Consider the following 19,016-nt stretch of genomic DNA (forward strand, 5'->3'; position numbering starts at 1 on the left):
TGCAGCGAGTGGCCCAATCCTTTTTAGCACAAAGGACAAGCCGGTTTGTTTACTTATAATGACCAAACGTTCTCGAGGACACATGGGATTTTAGTCTAGTGCTTTCGCTACACACGGTTAATTAATATTCATTGTTTTGATAAGTGTTGTGTGGGTGAACCTGTGCTAATGTACCGCCCTTCCTAGGACTAATACATACTTGTGATTATACCCCTTGCAAGCATCCGCAACTACAAGAAAGTAATTAAGATAAATCTAACCACAGCCTTAAACTCTGAGATCCTGCTATCCCTCCTGCATCGATATACCAACGGGGGTTTAGGTTTCTGTCACTCCGGCAACCCCGCAATTGGCAAACGAGTACAAGATGCATTCCCCTAGGCCCATAAAGGTGAAGTGTCGTGTAGTCGACGTTCACACGACACCACTAGAAGAATAACACCACAACTTAAATATCATAACATTGAATATTACTCAACCATACTTCACTACTAACATTTAGACTTCACCCATGTCCTCAAGAACTAAACGAACTACTCACGAGACATCATATGGAACATGATCAGAGGTGATATGATGATGAATAACAGTCTGAACATAAACCTTGGTCCAACGGTTTCACTCAATAGCATCAATAACAAGTAGAAATCAATACCGGGAGAGTTTACCCTATCAAACATTCAAGATCAAACCCAAATTGCTACGGCGGTGACGATGTCCAGCGGTGGAGACGGCGGCGATGATGGTGGAGATGATGATGATGGTGATGGTGATGATGTCCAGCTCGATGACGGTGACGATGGCGTCGATTTCCCCCTCCCGGAGGGAATTTTCCCGGCGGATCTCAGCCCGCCGGAGAGCTCTTTTCTCTCTGGTGTTCTCCGCCCCGCAGAGGCGGCTGTAACTCTTCGCGAGGTACCCTCTGTGGCTTAGGTCTTCGGGACGAAGGATTTCGCGAAGAAAAGGATGCGAGAGGGGCTGTGGGCCCCCCTCCTCACCAGGCGACGCGGCCAGGCCATGGGCCGCGCCGGCCTATGGTCTGGGCCCACCTTGGGTCCCCTCGGCTCCCCCTTCTGGCTTCCTTCGTCATCTGGAAAAATAGGATTTTTGGTATAATTTCCTTCCACAGTTGATCTTTCGAAATATTGCGTTTTGACGGTGCTTTTTCCAGCAGAATCCTGGCTCTGGTGCTCGATCCTCCAATAATCATGAAACATGCAAAATAGATGAAATAACATAAGTATTATGTCCAAATATGAAATATATCAATGAATAACAGCAAATTATGATACAAAATAGTGATGCCAATTGGAGGTATCAACTAGCATGGGGCATCTCATGGGGGTTGGTGTCATCCCACTTTTCTTAACAAAGGGTTCGGTAACGTAAGAATGCGATGCTCCGGAATCAAATAAAACTCTTGCAGGAGTGGAGTGGACTAGGAACGTACCCATCACAATGTTAGGAGACTCCTCAACTTCTTCTGCGTTGACATGGTTCAGATGTCCACTTGCAGTTTTGGCCTACTTCTTGACATGCGGCTTCTTTCCGGACGCAGTTTGGGCTTGAGCTTGATTCACTACTAGGATTTTGCTTACCGCTGGCGCATAGATTTTGCTACCGCCGGCACGTTCCTATTTGTCGGCGATCACCTCGCCAGTGGTAACGGGTTATCCCCGGCGCTTTCGTGTTCGCCGACGGTAACGGGACACTACCGCTGGCGCTTTGCCATACTCGCCGGCGGTGATTTGTTAACACCAGCACCTTCCTACTCGCCGGTGGTATTTTAAGTTACCCCTGGCACACATGCGAAGGTGCCAGCGGTATGTTGAATAGGATTTTTTTTAAAAAGGAACGGAAACAAAATTCAGTGCTATTTGTAGCCAAAATCATAGAATGTTTATCTATCTCAGTAGTAAATTGAGGTAATGTTGCTCAGCTAATAGTTAATGGAAAATGTTCCAGGTTTACAGAATATGATGCCATTACAGATTCATCTAGTTCAGCTCATTGGAAAGATGCCATTACAGATTCATCTAGTTCAGATAACAAGTGCAAATGGATTGCCTCTTAAGATAACCAACACGCAGCTACCTATCTTCCTGGTGCATTTTGAGTGACAACCACTTCTTCCTCTTCTCCACTATGAACTGGTACAAATGGATTCAGATCAGGAATTGCAGTTATTTGCTGCTCATCGTCTCCAGACAACATGTAATGAGCAGACCATATTCCTGTGTTATAAGATGCTCTTCTTGTTGCTCTCCCTCTACCCCTGATTATATTGAGTCAAAAAATAGGACAGTCATCTGAGTTTTATGCATGCCATTGCTTCCAAAGATCAATAGTACAGTGGTATGTTGACGAGAAAGAATTGGTACCTGTTATTTTGGGACTGAACAACAAGACACTAGGTACAAACCTGACGGAATCAAATGTGTGATAACTATACGCTAGATTCCGCATCCTATAGTTGCGTCAGAAGCTCACTGGTAGTGTGGAACAAGATATGCAGAATAGTTGCTGGATGACGCTGCTGTTATCCCCTAAATCGTACAGCCGCCCAACATTGTCATACGATACCTTCAGTTTCAGCTCCAGCGGCAGCTCCTTCCGCCTTTTCTCCACCCGCGCAAAAACCTTCCGCAGCTTCTTCACCTAAATAGCTGGAGGATTAGATGGCAAGTCATAAGGCTAGTCATAGTGGGGAGTAACTTAGACTAGTAACATAACATATGTTACTAATCTAAGTTACTACCTTCATAGTGGGTAGTAACTTATATGTTGTGTCATGCATTGTGTCATTTACTATGGTGTAGACTCAACTTGTCTTGGGGTGTGTGATGTTATGGTAACATAGCTAGTTACCACCTCACTCTCTTTCTTCATTCATTGTCATGCCATGTCACCAAAATGTCTTGAATTGTGTGATGTTACTAGCTAAGTTACTCCCACTATGAGCAGTCTAAGAACTAGCACAATTGAATTTGGCAATGAGATGGCTAGATTGGTACCGCCTGCACAAGCTGGACGGGCTCCGCTTCACGGCAAATCCGGATCGACTCCTCCACCCTCCTAATCTGCTCCTCCGTGTACCGCACGTCCTCAAGCCGCTCGGGCGCGGGGGCGAAGGAGGGGATGAGAGAGCGGAGCACGAGCAGCGCGGCGACGAGGTTGTAGATGCAGACGCCACGGTGACGCGCCGGTACGGGAACCACCCCGCCGTCGCGTGGCCGCCACCATCCCTACCGCCGCCGACGCTGCGTTGCGCTCCGCAGCCGGCCCCCGATTCGCGAGCTCCTCGGCTCCTCGATCTTGAAGGAGCACCACACCGGCGGATCTCAGGAGAAGGATAAGGAGAGGAATGAGTGGTGACGGAAGGAGTCGAGTGGCAAGGGATAGGAGCCTTGCTGGGCCTAGTGCGATATGCCCCCGGCGAACAAGGCTTAAATTCACCGGGCATAATGAATGGACCATCCACGGGCTCGTGGCCCACGCCAGCCCATTTTACTCCCGGCGCACGCAAATCGGTTTCGCCGGCGGTAGTAAACTTACCCCCGGCATTTCTGAGACAAATTCGCCGGCGGTAACGGGAGGTCCATCCAGATGCTCTCGGCCCACCTTATCCCCGGCGGTTGCAATGTTGATTCGCCGGCGGTAAGTGCCCTATCCCCGGCGATTTCAAACCAACTCGCCAGCGGTAACGTGAGGAGGGCCTAAAAATTCTTACCGCCGGCCACTTCAAACCGGACTCGCCAGCGGTAAGGAGTGCGGCTATAAGCCTTTTCCTAGTAGTGATTGGGCCTGGGTGCATTGGAATGTTGAGGTGCATTCATCTTCGTGGGGCACTCACGAGGAAGTGTCCAGGCTTCCCACAAGTGAAACAACCATCTCCAGGTGTACGAGCTGGGGGATTGGGGCGAGGGTTGTTGTGGTAACCTCCTCCTCCAGGACGATGCTGCGGATCCGAACGATTGGGGTTGTAGTTGTTAGGGTGATATGTTGGAGCTGAGGCTGGGGTTTTCTGGGGCTCCCTCGACGGCCTTGAAGGGGGTGGGATGCGGAACTTGGGGTTGCTAGGTCCACTCTGTTATTGTTGCATCTTGGGCTTCCTGGTTTCATATGCAGCCTTGCGCTTGGATTCCACCATGATGGCGGCATCCACTAGCGCCTCCAAGTCAGGATAAGGAACATCCACGAGGATGCTCTGGATCTCCTCGTGCAGACCATTCAGGAAACGGTCGCGCTTCTTCTCATCAGTGTCAGTGTCCTGTGGGGCATACCTCGCCAAGGTGTTAAACTTGCCGAAATATTCGACCACATTGGAGTTGTTCTGCTTCAGATTGAAGAATTCATCGCGCTTCATCTTCATTAGTCCAGTAGGGATGTGTGCCTTGTGGAACTTGGCGGTGAACTCTTCCCAATTGATGACGTGGTCGGCCGCTTGCATCGCCTTGATGTTCTCCCACCATGCTCTCGCTGGACCAGAGAGAAAGTGGGTGGCGAGAAGTACCTTTTCTTGCTCTCCAACTACAGCTACCTCCAGGTTGTTCTCGATGGTGCGGAGCCAATCGTCCGCGTCGAGGGGTGCGGTGCACTTAGAGAACATAGGTGGATTGGTGTTCTGAACGTCCCTAAGGTGTGATCTTGGCGCTTCCTCATCACATCCTCCTTTTTCATATTCATTATTGCGATTTCCCGCAGCAATCTGGGCAATCTGCCTAAGTGCGGCGATGTTGGCTTGGCTTTCTGCTCGGGCTATTTGGCGGTCCTCCATCATGAGGCGCAGAATCTGGGCCATGTTGGGATCTGGGGGTGGTGGTGGAGGGTTTTCGGAACCGGAACCTCCGCGGCGGGTGTCAACCATCTGATGATATAAGAGTATGAGACATGGTGGAAACTTCGGAAGGCATGACTTAGAGCTTGCCGCGGTGGTTCATGCCCTGAAGACCTGGCATCATTATTTAGTTGGAAATCGTTGCGAAATCTACAACGATCATAAAAGTCTAAAGTACATCTTCACTTAGAGAGAGCCGAACATGGAGCAGAGCAGATGGATGGAACTTATCAAGGATTATGACTTTGGCATTCATTATCACCCCGGTAAAGCCAATGTCGTAGTTGATGCCCTTAGTCGAGAGCCCTGTTCGTTGCGCTGATCAAGATTTCTCAACCCAAACTGTATGAAGAAATGGAGGAGTTTGGCCTTAAGCTGGTTAGCCACAGGTTCCTGATGACGCGTAAAGCACACGCCCATTGGGAACCCCAAGTGGAAGGTGTGATGCGTACAGCAGCAAGTTTCCCTCAGTAAGAAACCAAGGTTATCGAAGCAGTAGGAGATGAAGGCCACGTGAAGGTTGTTGGTGGAGGAGTGTAGTGCGGCGCAACACCAGAGATTCCGGCGCCAACGTGGAACCTGCACAACACAATCAAAATACTTTGCTCCAACTTAACAGTGAGATTGTCAATCTCACCGGCTTGCTGTAAACAAAGGATTAAACGTATGGTGTGGAGAATGATGTTTGTTTGCGAAGAACAACAGAGAACAATGATTGCAGTAGATTGTATTCAGATGTAAAAGAATGGACCGGGGTCCACAGTTCACTAGTGGTGTCTCTCCAATAAGAAATAGCATGTTGGGTGAACAAATTACTGTTGGGCAATTGACAAATGGAGAGGGCATAACAATGCACATACAAATCATGATGACTAATATGAGATTTACTTAGGGCATTACGACAAATAACATAGACCGCTATCCAGCATGCATCTATGCCTAAAAAGTCCACCTTCGGGTTAGCATCCGCACCCCTTCCAGTATTAAGTTGCAAACAACAGACAATTGCATTAAGTACGGTGCGTAATGTAAACAATACAAATATCCTTACACAAAACATTGTTGTTTTATCCCTAGTAGAAATAACACATCCACAACATTAGAACTTTCTGTCACTGTCCCAGATTCAATGGAGGCATGAACCCACTATCGAGCATAAATACTCCCTCTTGTAGTTACAAGTATCAACTTGGCCAGAGCCTCTACTAGCAACGGAGAGCATGCAAGATCATAAACAACACATATATGATAGATCAATAATCAACTTGACATAGTATTCCATATTCATCGGATCCCAACAAACACAACATGTTGCACTACAAATAGATTATCTTGATCATGATAGGCAGCTCACAAGATCTAAACATGATAGCACAAGAGGAGAAGACAAGCATCTAGCTACTGCTATGGACCCATAGTCCAAGGATGAACTACTCACACATCAGTCCGGAGGCCATCATGGTGATGTAGAGTCCTCCGGGTGATGATTCCCCTCTTCGGCAGGGTGCCGGAGGCGATCTCCTGAATCCCCCGAGATGGGATTGGCGGCGGTGTCTCTGGAACTTTTCTCGTATCTTGGCTCTCGGTAATAGTGTTATCGCGACGGAGGGAATAAATAGGCGGAAGGGCAGAGTCGGGAGGCGCACGAGGGGCCCACACCCTAGGGCGGCGCGGGCCACCCCTTGGCCGCGCCGCCAGGTGGTGTCGCCACCTCGTGGCCCCACTCCGTATCTCCTTCGGTCTTCTGGAAAGCTCCGTGGAAAATAAGACCCTGGGCTTTTGTTTCGTCCAATTCTGAGAATATTTCCTGTGTAGGATTTCTGAAACCAAAAACAACAGAAAATAGGAACTGGCTCTAAGAGGAAAGTTTAAACCCCAAGTTTTGTGTGTTTGATGACAACACTTGAGTAATCTCACCGTGTGCCTTGAGTATCATTGTTAGATTTGCAAGTGCACGGTGACCTCGCTGGACACGTCAAGATCGGAAGACTGAAGCGTAGTTGATAGGTTTTCTGGTTTTGTGTGTGTATCGCGAGGTGTCATGGCTGGAGAGAAAAAGGGGAGAAAACCAGTTTTAGCCAGGCCGGTACTATCGGTACCTGTAGCGGTAGTACCGCTACCCCTATAGGTACCGCCCCACGGTACCGCTCTGAGTTCTGCGCTAAAATTGTCCCACAGTACGAGTTACGGTACCTCTGCGGTACCTGGAGCGGTAGTACCGCTTACGAGCGGTAGTACCACCCATGGTACCGGTCAGGTACCGTAAACTACTTACGGCAGTACCGCTCTGGTACCGCTCCGGTACTGCTTTGGATCCAGTAAGGTTTGGACCCCATTGCGGTACCTCGAGCGGTACCTCTAGCGGTAGTACCGCTCTGCATCCACGTGGACCAGATCTGGGGAATTCGAACTCAGAGCGGTAGTACCGCTTACCCGAAGCGGTAGTACCTCTTAGGCAAAAACTGGACATAACGGTTGGATTTGGAGGAGCCTATTTAAGGGCCCCTTCTTCCCCAACTCATTTTTATCTCTTCCCTCTCTCTCTCCTCCATTGTTGCTGAGCTTAATCCTTGAGGATCTCCCCAACCATCCAACCAATCTTGCCCAAACTTTGAGGAGTGGTGGAGGAGACCCCGATCTATAGTTCTACCAAGAGAGATTTCACCAATACTAGCTATTCCTTAGTGGATCTTGGTGGTAGGGTTCCTATGGTGGAGCATTGGAGAAAGTGCAGCTATGAAGGCTAGCTTGGTGATGTAGTAGCTCCATAGGGTGTTGGGAGCATCCTTGTGTGTGGAGCTCGCCCCAACCTTGTGAAGGAATCACCGCCTCTACCGGTGCCTTAGTGGAGAAGGGGGAGCACCTTCGTGGAGCTCTCTCGAGGAAGAAGGTGAGGCCTTCCTTCGTGTTGTGGCCGTCTAATCTCTTGTGTGAGACTAGCACCTCCTCAACGCAGACGTACTTCCTATTGTGGAAGGAACTACGGGAAACAAACCTCGTCTCGTCTCCGCGCCCCCGATTGTCTCGCTCCTTACTCTTACTATCTTGTTGATTCCTTTGATTGTTGCACTTGTCCTAGGATCATTGTAGGATCACCGCTATCGCTAAAGTTATCACCTTTACCTTCCGTTCCACTAAAAATTGAATCATAGCGCCATTCACCCCCTCTTGTTTGCTACGATCCATTCAAGTGGTATCAGACCGAGGTTTTCTTGCTCGGGCTTTACCGCCTAAGAAATGGCCGAACAAGAGGCGGATAGGAATGGGTCACCTTCCCTTGTGCCACCCGCTCCATCATCTCCCGTCAATACCACAACGGCTACGTTAGATGACCTCAAGAAATTGGAGTCATCCATCGTTAACCAAATGAAGGCGATGATGATGGAGTTGGTTGCTAAAAAACCGAACCCTATCGTTGATCCTAAAGCAAGTGCCGAAGATCCCCCACCAAAAGCTAACCCCTTTCCTCTTGTTGATTTTGTCGCGCAAACGACAAATGATCCACAAAAGGAAGGGCTTGGGGAGACCGGCACTTCTACAAAGGGGAAGGATGAGACACCGGTTGCGGAACGCCTAGGGAGTAATCATGCGGTACCACCACCAAATGATTACACCATAAAAGTTCCAATACCTATGCCACATATCTTGTCGCATGGTTCACCACCGTTACTTGAGTCAAACAACTTTGAAAATTGGCAATTCTTAATGTGTTCTCATGTGCGCAGTGCATCTACCGAGCTTTGGCGTATCATCGAGGAGGGCTACTCACCACGAGACCCAAAGAGCTTGACAAGAAGAGATGTGGTGGATGACCAACTCAACGCCACCGCCATCAACATGATTCACATGGCCATCACGCCCAAGGACCGCGCTCATATCCGCTCACTCAAGACCGCCAAGGAAGCATGGGATAAACTTGAGAAGGTCTTCCTCGGAAATGCAAGCATCCAAAGCTCTCGTTTTGATGAAGTGAACAACATGGCTGACAACTTCGTCATGATTGAAGGAGAGTCCCCCGAAGAAATGTATTGGAGCCTCATCGCTCTTGCCGTACAAATGCAAGATCTTGGAGCAACGTTTGTGGATGACCATTGGATCAGGCGCAAGTTCAACAACGCTCTCCTCCCTTATGAGGAAGTGAAGTTGATGGCCATCCGCCAAAACGCCTCCTTCCGTGCTATGACATCCGATGAAGTTCTTAGCAAAGTCATCGCTTTGGACATCTCCAAGAAGAATGCGGAGGATCTTGTTGCTCGCGCCCACAACTCCTGCAAGCCCAACCTTGCATTGAAGATGAAGGTACATGAGGCTAGTGAAAGCGATGAGGATCCCGTTGAGTGGGGACCGGATGATCTCAAGATCAATTATCATGAGCACATGGCTCTCGCCGCCAAGAAATTTTGGGATGGAAACAAGTCCCGAAGCACAAGACCAAGAAGATCATGTGATTCTCCAAGAAGTTTCTCCAAGAGCCCAAGGGAGGGGCAAAGGGGGAGAACATGCTACAATTGCGGCGACAAGAATTATTTTGTCGCGGATTGTATGTTTGAGAGAAGAGAAGATCATGGTGGAAGGCTTATCCGCAAGGAAAAGTTCAAGTCACTCTCCAAAGGATTCTCCAAGTTCACCCCAAAGTACGATGACGACAAGGTCTCCTTCACCAAGAATCCTAGAGCCTTCATTATTCGAGAAGAGTACTCCTCCGATGAGGATGAAGAACATGAGGACAAGCGCTCCAACAAGGAAGGAGAGGGAGTGGCCGCCATCACCATTTCCACTCCCTCTATCTCCCTCTTCGACTCTCCTAATGAGAACCTCGTCACCAACAATGCTCGTTGCCTTATGGAAAAGATATCCACGGAGGTAAAATCCCCTTCCAAACCATCATCTTCGACTAATGCCTTATATATTGATGATGCCACTAGTCTCACCGTTAAACGTGAGATTATGGGTTTGGATTCTTTTCTCACTAACATGAAAGGGGATACCAAGACTCATGTTGGGGCTCTCTTAGCCCAACTTGGTGCGGCACAAGATCTTATAGAGGAGAGGGAGAGGTTGGAAAGGGAAGCGGCAAATGAGATTGCCTCTCTCAAAGAAGAGCTTGAAGATGAACAAAATCTATGCATGTCTCTTGAAGCTAGTGACATCATCCTTGAAGATACCAACAGAGCTATTGTCTCTCGACTCACCAAGGATCGAGACCATTGATGTCCCACAAGTATAGGGGATCGCAACAGTCTTCGAGGGAAGTAAAACCCAATTTATTGATTCGACACAAGGGGAGACAAAGAACACTTGGAAGCCTTAACAGCGGAGTTGTCAATTCAGCTGCACCTGGAAACAGACTTGCTCGCAAGGGTTTATCAGTAGTAACAGTTTTATAGCAGTAGCAGTAGTGAAATAACAGCAGCAGAGTAACAGAGACAGCAGTAGTGATTTTAGTAAACAGCAGGATTAAAATACTGTAGGCACGGGGACGGATGACGGGCGTTGCATGGATGAGAGAAACTCATGTAACAATCATAGCAGGGCATTTGCAGATAATAATAAAACGGTGTCCAAGTACAAAGCAATCAATAGGCATGTGTTCCATATATAGTCGTGCGTGCTCGCAATGAGAAACTTGCACAACATCTTTTGTCCTACCAGCCGGTGGCAGCCGGGCCTCAAGGGAAACTACTGGATATTAAGGTACTCCTTTTAATAGAGTACCGGAGCAAAGCATTAACACTCCGTGAACACATGTGATCCTCACATCGCTACCATTCCCTCCGGTTGTCCCGATTTCTGTCACTTCGGGGCCATCGGTTCTGGACAGCGACATGTGTATACAACTTATAGGTAAGACCATAACAATGATTATCTTGATGAAACAATAACATGTTCAGATCTGAGATCATGGCACTCGGGCCCTAGTGACAAGCATTAAGCATAACAAGTTGCAACAATATCATCAAAGTACCAACTACGGACACTAGGCACTATGCCCTAACAATCTTATGCTATTACATGACCAATCTCATCCAATCCCTACCATCCCCTTCGGCCTACAGCGGGGGAATTACTCACACATGGATGGGGGAAACATGGCTGGTTGATGTAGAGGCGTTGGCGGTGATGGCGGCGATGATCTCCTCCAATTCCCCGTCCCGGCGGAGTGCCAGAACGGAGACTTCTGGCTCCCGAGACGGAGTTTCGCGATGTGGCGGCGTTCTGGAGGGTTTCTGGCGACTTCGACTTCTCTCCGTGCGTTTTTAGGTCGAGGCCGATAAGTAGTCCGAAGGAGGGCGTCGGAGGCCGGCCGAGGGGGCCACACCACAGGGCCGCGCGGGCCCCCCCTGGGCCGCGCCGCCCTATGGTGTGGGGCCCTCGGGCCTCCACCTCAATTGTCCTTCTGGCTCCGTTAGTTTCCTGGGAAAATAGGGCCTTCTGCATAAATTCCGAGGATTTTCCCGAAAGTTGGATTTCTGCACAAAAACGAGACGCCAGAGCAGTTCTGCTGAAAACAGCGTTAGTCCGTGTTAGTTGTATCCAAAATACACAAATTAGAGGCAAAACAATAGCAAAAGTGTTCAGGAAAGTAGATACGTTTTGGACGTATCAACTCCCCCCAAGCTTAGCTTATTGCTTGTCCTCAAGCAATTCAGTTAACAACTGAGCGATAAAAGAACTTTCATGAACACATTTGCTCATATGATGTATATATTCTCATGCAATGGCTAATACTTAAGCAGTTCATAATGAGATACATGCAAATAAGATCATCTAATAGCTATGTCAATCATGGAGAGGTACCAACAATTAATAATAAGCATCATGAATCATGTATATAAGCAGGATTGCAATGTTCATAAGAGAGTATGATAAAGTGGTATCTCGCTTGCCTGTATTTGATTGGCAAAACATAAATGCCCGGGCACCTCTGGAGTTCATAGAAAGACTAGAAGTAGTGATTGTCAAAAGATAAATGCATCAAAGTTATACCACAATCAATCATATTTTGAGACAAGCATATTATACTAAGAATGACAGTTGTGCTCTCAAGATAGTGCTCAAAGAAATAATGGAGACACAACATAAAAGTAAAAGATTGACCCTTCGCAGAGGGAAGTTGTGGATTAACATGCGCTAGAGCTTTTTATTTTTATAAAGACAGGAGTAAAATTATTTTGAGAGGTGTTTGTTGTTGTCAACGAATGGTAATGGGTACACTAACTACCTCGCCAACCGGACTTTCAAGAGCGGCTCCCATGAATTATTGCATATTTATTTGGCACTCCCTCCAACCTTTCTTGCACAAACCATGGCTAGCCGAATCCTTCGGGTGCCTGCCAACAATCTCATACCATGAAGGAGTGCCTTTTTATTTTAGTTTATTATGATGATGACACTCCCCCCAACCTTTGCTTACACAAGCCATGGCTAACCGAATCCTTCGGGTGCCGTCCAACAATCACAAACCATGGAGGAGTGTCTTTTTAAGTTAATTAATTCGGGACTGGGAATCCCATTGCCAGCTCTTTTTGCAAAATTATTGGATAAGCGGATGTGCCACTAGTCCATATGAGAGTCCGTCAAAAGTAAATGACAAGGTTGAAAGCTAAACACCACATACTTCCTCATGAGCTATGAAACATAAACACAAATTGAGAAGCATTTTGAAGGTTTTAAAGGTAGCGCATGAGAATTTACTTGGAATGGTTTGAAATGCCATGCATAGGTATTTATGGTGGACACTCTGGAATAACTTGGTTTTCAGGTGTTTTGAAGCACGAGCAGCATTCCCGCTCAGTACAAGTGAAGGCTAGCAATAGACTAGGGAGCGACAAATCAAGAGAGCAGTAACTGTCATAATCATGCTTGCGGCAAAATAAATTAACGGAGGCATAAAAGTGATACAAGAACTCTGAAGCAATATAGATCATCGGGGCTTAATTGACTTTTTGTTCAGTCATATGCATGCGTGAGCATGTGCCAAGTCGATATAAATGAATTATTCAGAGGAGGATACCACAATGCCATACTTACTTATGAATAAAACAATGCAAGCAAACATCCATGACATGCTACTCATATTAATAGATTGGAGCTAAACATGAGAGATCATAAACTACTAGACTTTCTCAAATAACATATACCTCACATGAACCAACAAAGCATGCTCACATGGACGAGTATATGTACAAAATTGAAAACAAATAGAGTTCATACCAGCCTCTCACCACAATCCAATTGTCGTAGATCGTCATTATTGCCTTTTCACTTGTGCAGCTTGGATAATATGAAATGAAAACCACGCTCCAGCCACCGAAGATCATTGAACTCATAAAGAACTTTACAAAATCAAAGAAGAACAGCAAATATTTTTGGTGTTTTCGAATTACAAATAAGAACAAAAGGAAACAAGCAAACAAAGCAAAATCTTTTTGGGTTTTCTTATAGCAAACTAGCAATAGCAAATAAAGAGAAACAAATGCAAGAAACCAAAGCAAACAAATGGTGAAGAGAAACAACAGAAATATTTTTGGTCTTTTTATGTTTTGGGAAAGAAACAAAGCAAAAACAAGAAATAGCAAACTAAAAGAAACACAGAAAAGCGAGATGGCAGAAATCTGCCAAAACCTGACAGCAGTACAGAAATCGATTTTTACAAAAATCTTACGTTGCTCAGATCGAAAAGTGTTCAACTAATGAAAGTTAGATAACAACCTGGGGAACCTGCACAAAAATTGGCAGCTCAAAATGACGCTCTGGCTATTTTTGACAAGTTTTACAGTAACGTTCCAGAATCTGTTTTCAGGCAGCACTTCCCCAAATATCATCTTCCTCTCATTAGAAAACCACTCAAACGAACAAAACAATTATGTGCAAGTATCCAGCAACCGTAATATGCAAAGAATGAGTGATGCCGGTATACCTCCCCCCAAGCTTAGGCTTTTGGCCTAAGTGGAGTTCAATCCCATCGATCCCTTGAGGTAGTGTCTCCGTAATATGACGAAGATGGGTCGTATTCCGGGTATGTGCTAGAAGAAGCACCCGGATATGTGACGGTGTGGTCGTAGGAGGCCCCGGCGTCCTCGGAGTCATGTTGATGGTGGAAGTCTTTTATCTTCAAATGCTCATCCACTTCCTCCTTAGTGCACGACCATGATTGCCTGTCAATACTTAACAAACCCGGTTGGGGAAGAGGAATTTCTTTCTCATCCCCGTCAGAAAACAACATTCTATACACCATATTATCTAAAGTAGAGTCAGTGGTAACAAAATGATGACTCCTCATAGCAACAATATCAAGTTTCCTAGGGGCCAATGGCACATCATTAGGATCAATAGGAAGATTTAGATATGTTAAAACGCGCAGTGCAATGGTTCCTCCAAAAATAGGCCCCCTGGTAGTCAGGCGGCGAGCAATAAGAGCACCAAGGTGATAGGATGTTTGACCAGTAAGTGCAATATTCAGGAAAGCAAGATGGTAGCTAGAGATATTACTAGTGTTCTCCCTACCAAGAATGCTAGTAGCAATGTAGTATGCAAAATACTTAATGGCGGGGAGTTGAATGTTCCTTATCTTGCCCCGCTGAATGGTGCGACAATCATCATCGGTGATCCCTCGGTAGAGCTCCAACAAGTCCCGGGGGTTGTCATCAATCCTACTTGCTGTACCTACAGGGGCAATATCCAAGGCACGACAAAAATCCTTCAATGGCATAGTAACAGGATTACCATAGATCCTGAATGCAACAGTTGGCTCATAATGTTTGTTGTTGAACTGGAAACTCTCGACGAAGATTTTGGTGAGCAAGTAGTATTGCTCCCTTTCATCTCCCATATAGGTGGTCAACCCTGCCCTGTTGACAAGGGTTAAAAAATCCTCCAGTATCCCTGCATTCCTTAGAAAATCATAGCATGGAAAAGTAGAAGCATTAGGAGGCCCGTTGTCCTCTTCGGGCGCGAAGCTAGGCGCGATGATGTCTTCATTGTATGATCGCCTAATCCGGGTGGCGGCCCTAGAAGGCCTCCCGGTGCTGGTTGTCCCTTTCTTGAACAACTCTCCAAAGCTGAACTTCTTCATAGCTTCTCTGAAATTTTCAACAAATGACATAAAAATTTGATTTGGTGACATATAATTGAGTGAAACTACCATAGGAACTTGCTAGAGTACTAATCATGCATCAAAACTAGTTTCTACCACTTAGAACAAGCATGCAAGCTCACTAAACATGTTACCTACAGCAGCAAAATATTCAAGATATACTCAACCAAACGAAATTCTACTTGGATGGGTGGAGGAGTCACATACCGAAGAGCAAATGTGCCAAATTTCAGACAGAAATCTGGGCTGAGCAAAGAGATCGAGAAATCTGGAGCTCTGGAGCAAAAACGCGAGAGAGAGGAACTTGGTACGAGTTTTTTCGGGAGAGAGAAGGTGCTGGGAGAAAGAGATGACAAAGTGGGGCAAAGGGGGGCCCACACCACATGGTGGCGCGGCCACCTCCTTGGCCGCGCCAGCCTGTGGTTTGGCGCCCTCTGATGCCCCACAGGTCATCCTCTGGTGCTCCCAGGTGCCTCGTCAAAAAATAGGACCAACGGTATAATTTTTGTGAATTTTTGAAAACTTTGAAAAACGCACATTTCTGGGTATTTAGTTTATTATTACTGGCCAGGAAAAATTTCGAAATCTTCAAATAACTAAAGGACTTTGCAAATTAAAAATGCTACAGCAACTAGAGCAAGTGGAGGAAGAAAGATATGTTGTTTACCTCCTCTATGCATATAAAAAGTATCCGTTAACAAGGTTGATCAAGTCTTGTCACCAAATAACTTTTTCATAGCATAAGAAGAAATAAACCTCAAATCAATCATGTTACCTTGAATTGTATTGATATGGATCCAATCACGAGAGTTTGATATTCTTCTTTAGGCTCATATATAGGACAATCAATAGTTCCCACTTTGATAGTTCTCACATTAGAAATAGTATTAACTCCACATGCTTTCTCAATCCTCTTGGGAAAATAAACGGTATGCTCCCTATCATCAACATTGAAAGTAACCTTTCCTTTATTGCAATCAATAACAGCCCCTGCGGTGTTAAGAAAAGGTCTCCCAAGAATAATAGACATATTATCATCTTCAGGCATTTCCAACACAACAAAATCAGTTAATATCAAGCAGTTAGTAGTAACTTGAACAGGAACATTCTCACATATACCAACAGGAATAGCAGTAGATTTATCAGCCATTTGCAAAGATATATCAGTAGGTATCAATTTATCTAAGTAAAGTCTCTTATAAAGAGAAAAAGGCATAACACTAACACCGGCTCCCATGTCACATAGAGCAGTTTTAACATAATTATTCTTAATAGAACAAGGAATAGTAGGTATACCTGGGTCGCCCAACTTCTTTGGAATTTTGCCATTGAAAGAGTAATTAGCAAGCATAGTGGAAATTTCCTCATTGGGGATTTTCCTTTTGTTAGTAACAATATCTTTCATATACTTTGAATAAGGAGGCAATTTAATAGCATCACCAAAGGGATTTGCAAGAATAAAGGTTTCATCCAATCGCAAAATTTATTATAGTGTTCTTCTTCCTTTGATTTTAGTTTCTTAGCAGGAAAAGGCATTTGCTTTTGCACCCAAGGTTCTCTTTCATTACCATGTTTCTCAGCAATAAAATCTTCTTTAGTGTACTTTTTATTTTTAGCATGCTTTTCAGGTTCTTCTTCAACCTCTTCTTTATCAGGAGTATCATTCTTATCATTATCATGTTCATTATCATGTTCATTACCACTTTCAGTTTCAGCATCAGAAATAGAAATACTATTAGGATCATTAACAGGTTCAGAGGATTCTACAACATTTTTATGTTTCTTCTTCTTTTTCTTCCTAGAATGAGCACTATGTTCAATGCGTTGAGAATCTTGTTCAATTCTTTTGGGATGCCCTTCAGGATATAGAGGATCCTGGGTAGAGACACCACCTCTAGTTGTTACTTCATAAGCATGTTTCTCTTTAGAATTATTCCCTAACAAGTCATTTTGCACTTTAGTGAGTTGATCAATTTGAGTTTGAATCATTTGAAAATGTTTAACAAGCATCTTAACATCATTGGAGGTTCTCTCCACAATATCATGCAATTCACTAATAGCTCGAGAATTTTCCATTAAATGATTCTCTACTCTCATATTAAAATTTTCTTGCTTAACAATATAATTATCAAACTCATCTAAGCATTGTGCAGGAGGTTTCGAATACGGAATATCTTCCCTAGTAAAGCGTTGAAGGGAGTTTACCTCAATCATGGATGAAGGGGGAATTATCTCACATATATCTTCTATAGGAGGTAGATTCTTCACATCTTCAGATTTAATACCTTTCTCCTTGAGAGACTTCTTGGCTTCCCTCATATCTTCATCATTCAATTTAATCATACCCCTCTTCTTCAATATTGGCATTGGAGTAGGTTCAGGCGTAGTCCATTCATCATGATTCCGGCTTATTTTAGCCAATAATTCTTCAAAATGCCCTGAGTTCTTTTCCTGAAAACACAACCAGCACAACTATCCAGGTATGCCCTAGACTCAATGGTTAGTCCACTATAAAATATATCAAGTAAATCATGCTTTTCCAGATCATGCTCAGGCCGAGCTCTAATAAGAGAGCAAAATCTCGACCAAGCCTCAGGCAATTTCTCTTCATCTCCCTGGTCAAAATTATAAATTCTCTGCAAAGCAATATGTTGAGCACTAGCAGGAAAGTATTTGTGGAAGAAAACATCAAGCAATTCTTTTGGACTTTTAATAGAATTAGGTGGCAAATTATTATACCAAGTTTTAGCATCATCCTTTAATGAGAATGGAAAGATTTTAGCAACAAAGTAAGTACGCATCTTGACATCATCAGAAAACAAGCTACTTAGAGTAGATAACTCAGTCATGTGTTCTACAGCACTTTCTTTTTCAGTACCACAAAAGGGTGTTTTCTCAACAATAGCTATATGAGATAAATCAAGAGAAAAATCATAATCTTTATCCCTAATGTTTATAGGAGATGTGGCAAATTTAGGATCAGGAGACAGTTTATATCTAACAGCATGTTCTGCAAGCAACTTTTTAATTTTTCTTGCATCAGTAGTAGCATTGCATTTTTCAATAAAATCATCATTAAGCTCCACATAATCTTCATCAGGATCATCACTAAAATAATCAAGTTCAGGTGAACTAACAGGTGTAGTAGCATTAGGAGTTTCAGTATTTTCAATTTGTCTAGACCTAGCAATTGTAGCATCTAGAAAAGATCCCAATGAACCACTATCATCAAGCACAGCAGAAACATTATCAATATTATGAGAGTGTTCAGATTCAGCAGATATACCCGCATGCGAAGCATGTGGTGGTGAAACAAGTTTATCAATCACAGATGGTGAATCAAGAGCAGCAGAGGTATTCAGAATTGTACCTTTTCTTGTAGTGGATGGTAATATGGCGATCTTAGTATCGCGAGGTTTACCCATGATGGAGAATTTTCAGCGAACAATATTAATCCAAGTGAACTTCCAAATAAAGCTATGCTCCCCGGCAACGGCGCCAGAAAATAGTCTTGATGTCCCACAAGTATAGGGGATCGCAACAGTCTTCGAAGGAAGTAAAACCCAATTTATTGATTCGACACAAGGGGAGACAAAGAACACTTGGAAGCCTTAACAGCGGAGTTGTCAATTCAGCTGCACCTGGAAACAGACTTGCTCGCAAGGGTTTATCAGTAGTAACAGTTTTATAGCAGTAGCAGTAGTGAAATAACAGCAGAGTAACAGAGACAGCAGTAGTGATTTTAGTAAACAGCAGGATTAAAATACTGTAGGCACGGGGACGGATGACGGGCGTTGCATGGATGAGAGAAACTCATGTAACAATCATAGCAGGGCATTTGCAGATAATAATAAAACGGTGTCCAAGTACAAAGCAATCAATAGGCATGTGTTCCATATATAGTCGTGCGTGCTCGCAATGAGAAACTTGCACAACATCTTTTGTCCTACCAGCCGGTGGCAGCCGGGCCTCAAGGGAAACTACTGGATATTAAGGTACTCCTTTTAATAGAGTACCGGAGCAAAGCATTAACACTCCGTGAACACATGTGATCCTCACATCGCTACCATTCCCTCCGGTTGT

At 44.9% G+C, this 19,016-nt stretch overlaps 1 protein-coding gene across 1 annotated transcript; it reads right to left on the reverse strand.

Moving 5' to 3' along the window:
* Positions 1–4,090: 4,090 nt before the first annotated feature.
* Positions 4,091–4,801, reverse strand: LOC139837970 (uncharacterized). The gene has a single exon (XM_071827304.1). It carries the CDS (start codon positions 4,799–4,801, stop codon positions 4,091–4,093), a length of 711 nt encoding a protein of 236 aa, XP_071683405.1.
* Positions 4,802–19,016: the final 14,215 nt, after the last annotated feature.

The sequence above is a fragment of the Lolium perenne genome, chromosome 3 (assembly GCF_019359855.2).
Source record: "Lolium perenne isolate Kyuss_39 chromosome 3, Kyuss_2.0, whole genome shotgun sequence".
NCBI classification, from domain to species: domain Eukaryota; kingdom Viridiplantae; phylum Streptophyta; class Magnoliopsida; order Poales; family Poaceae; genus Lolium; species Lolium perenne.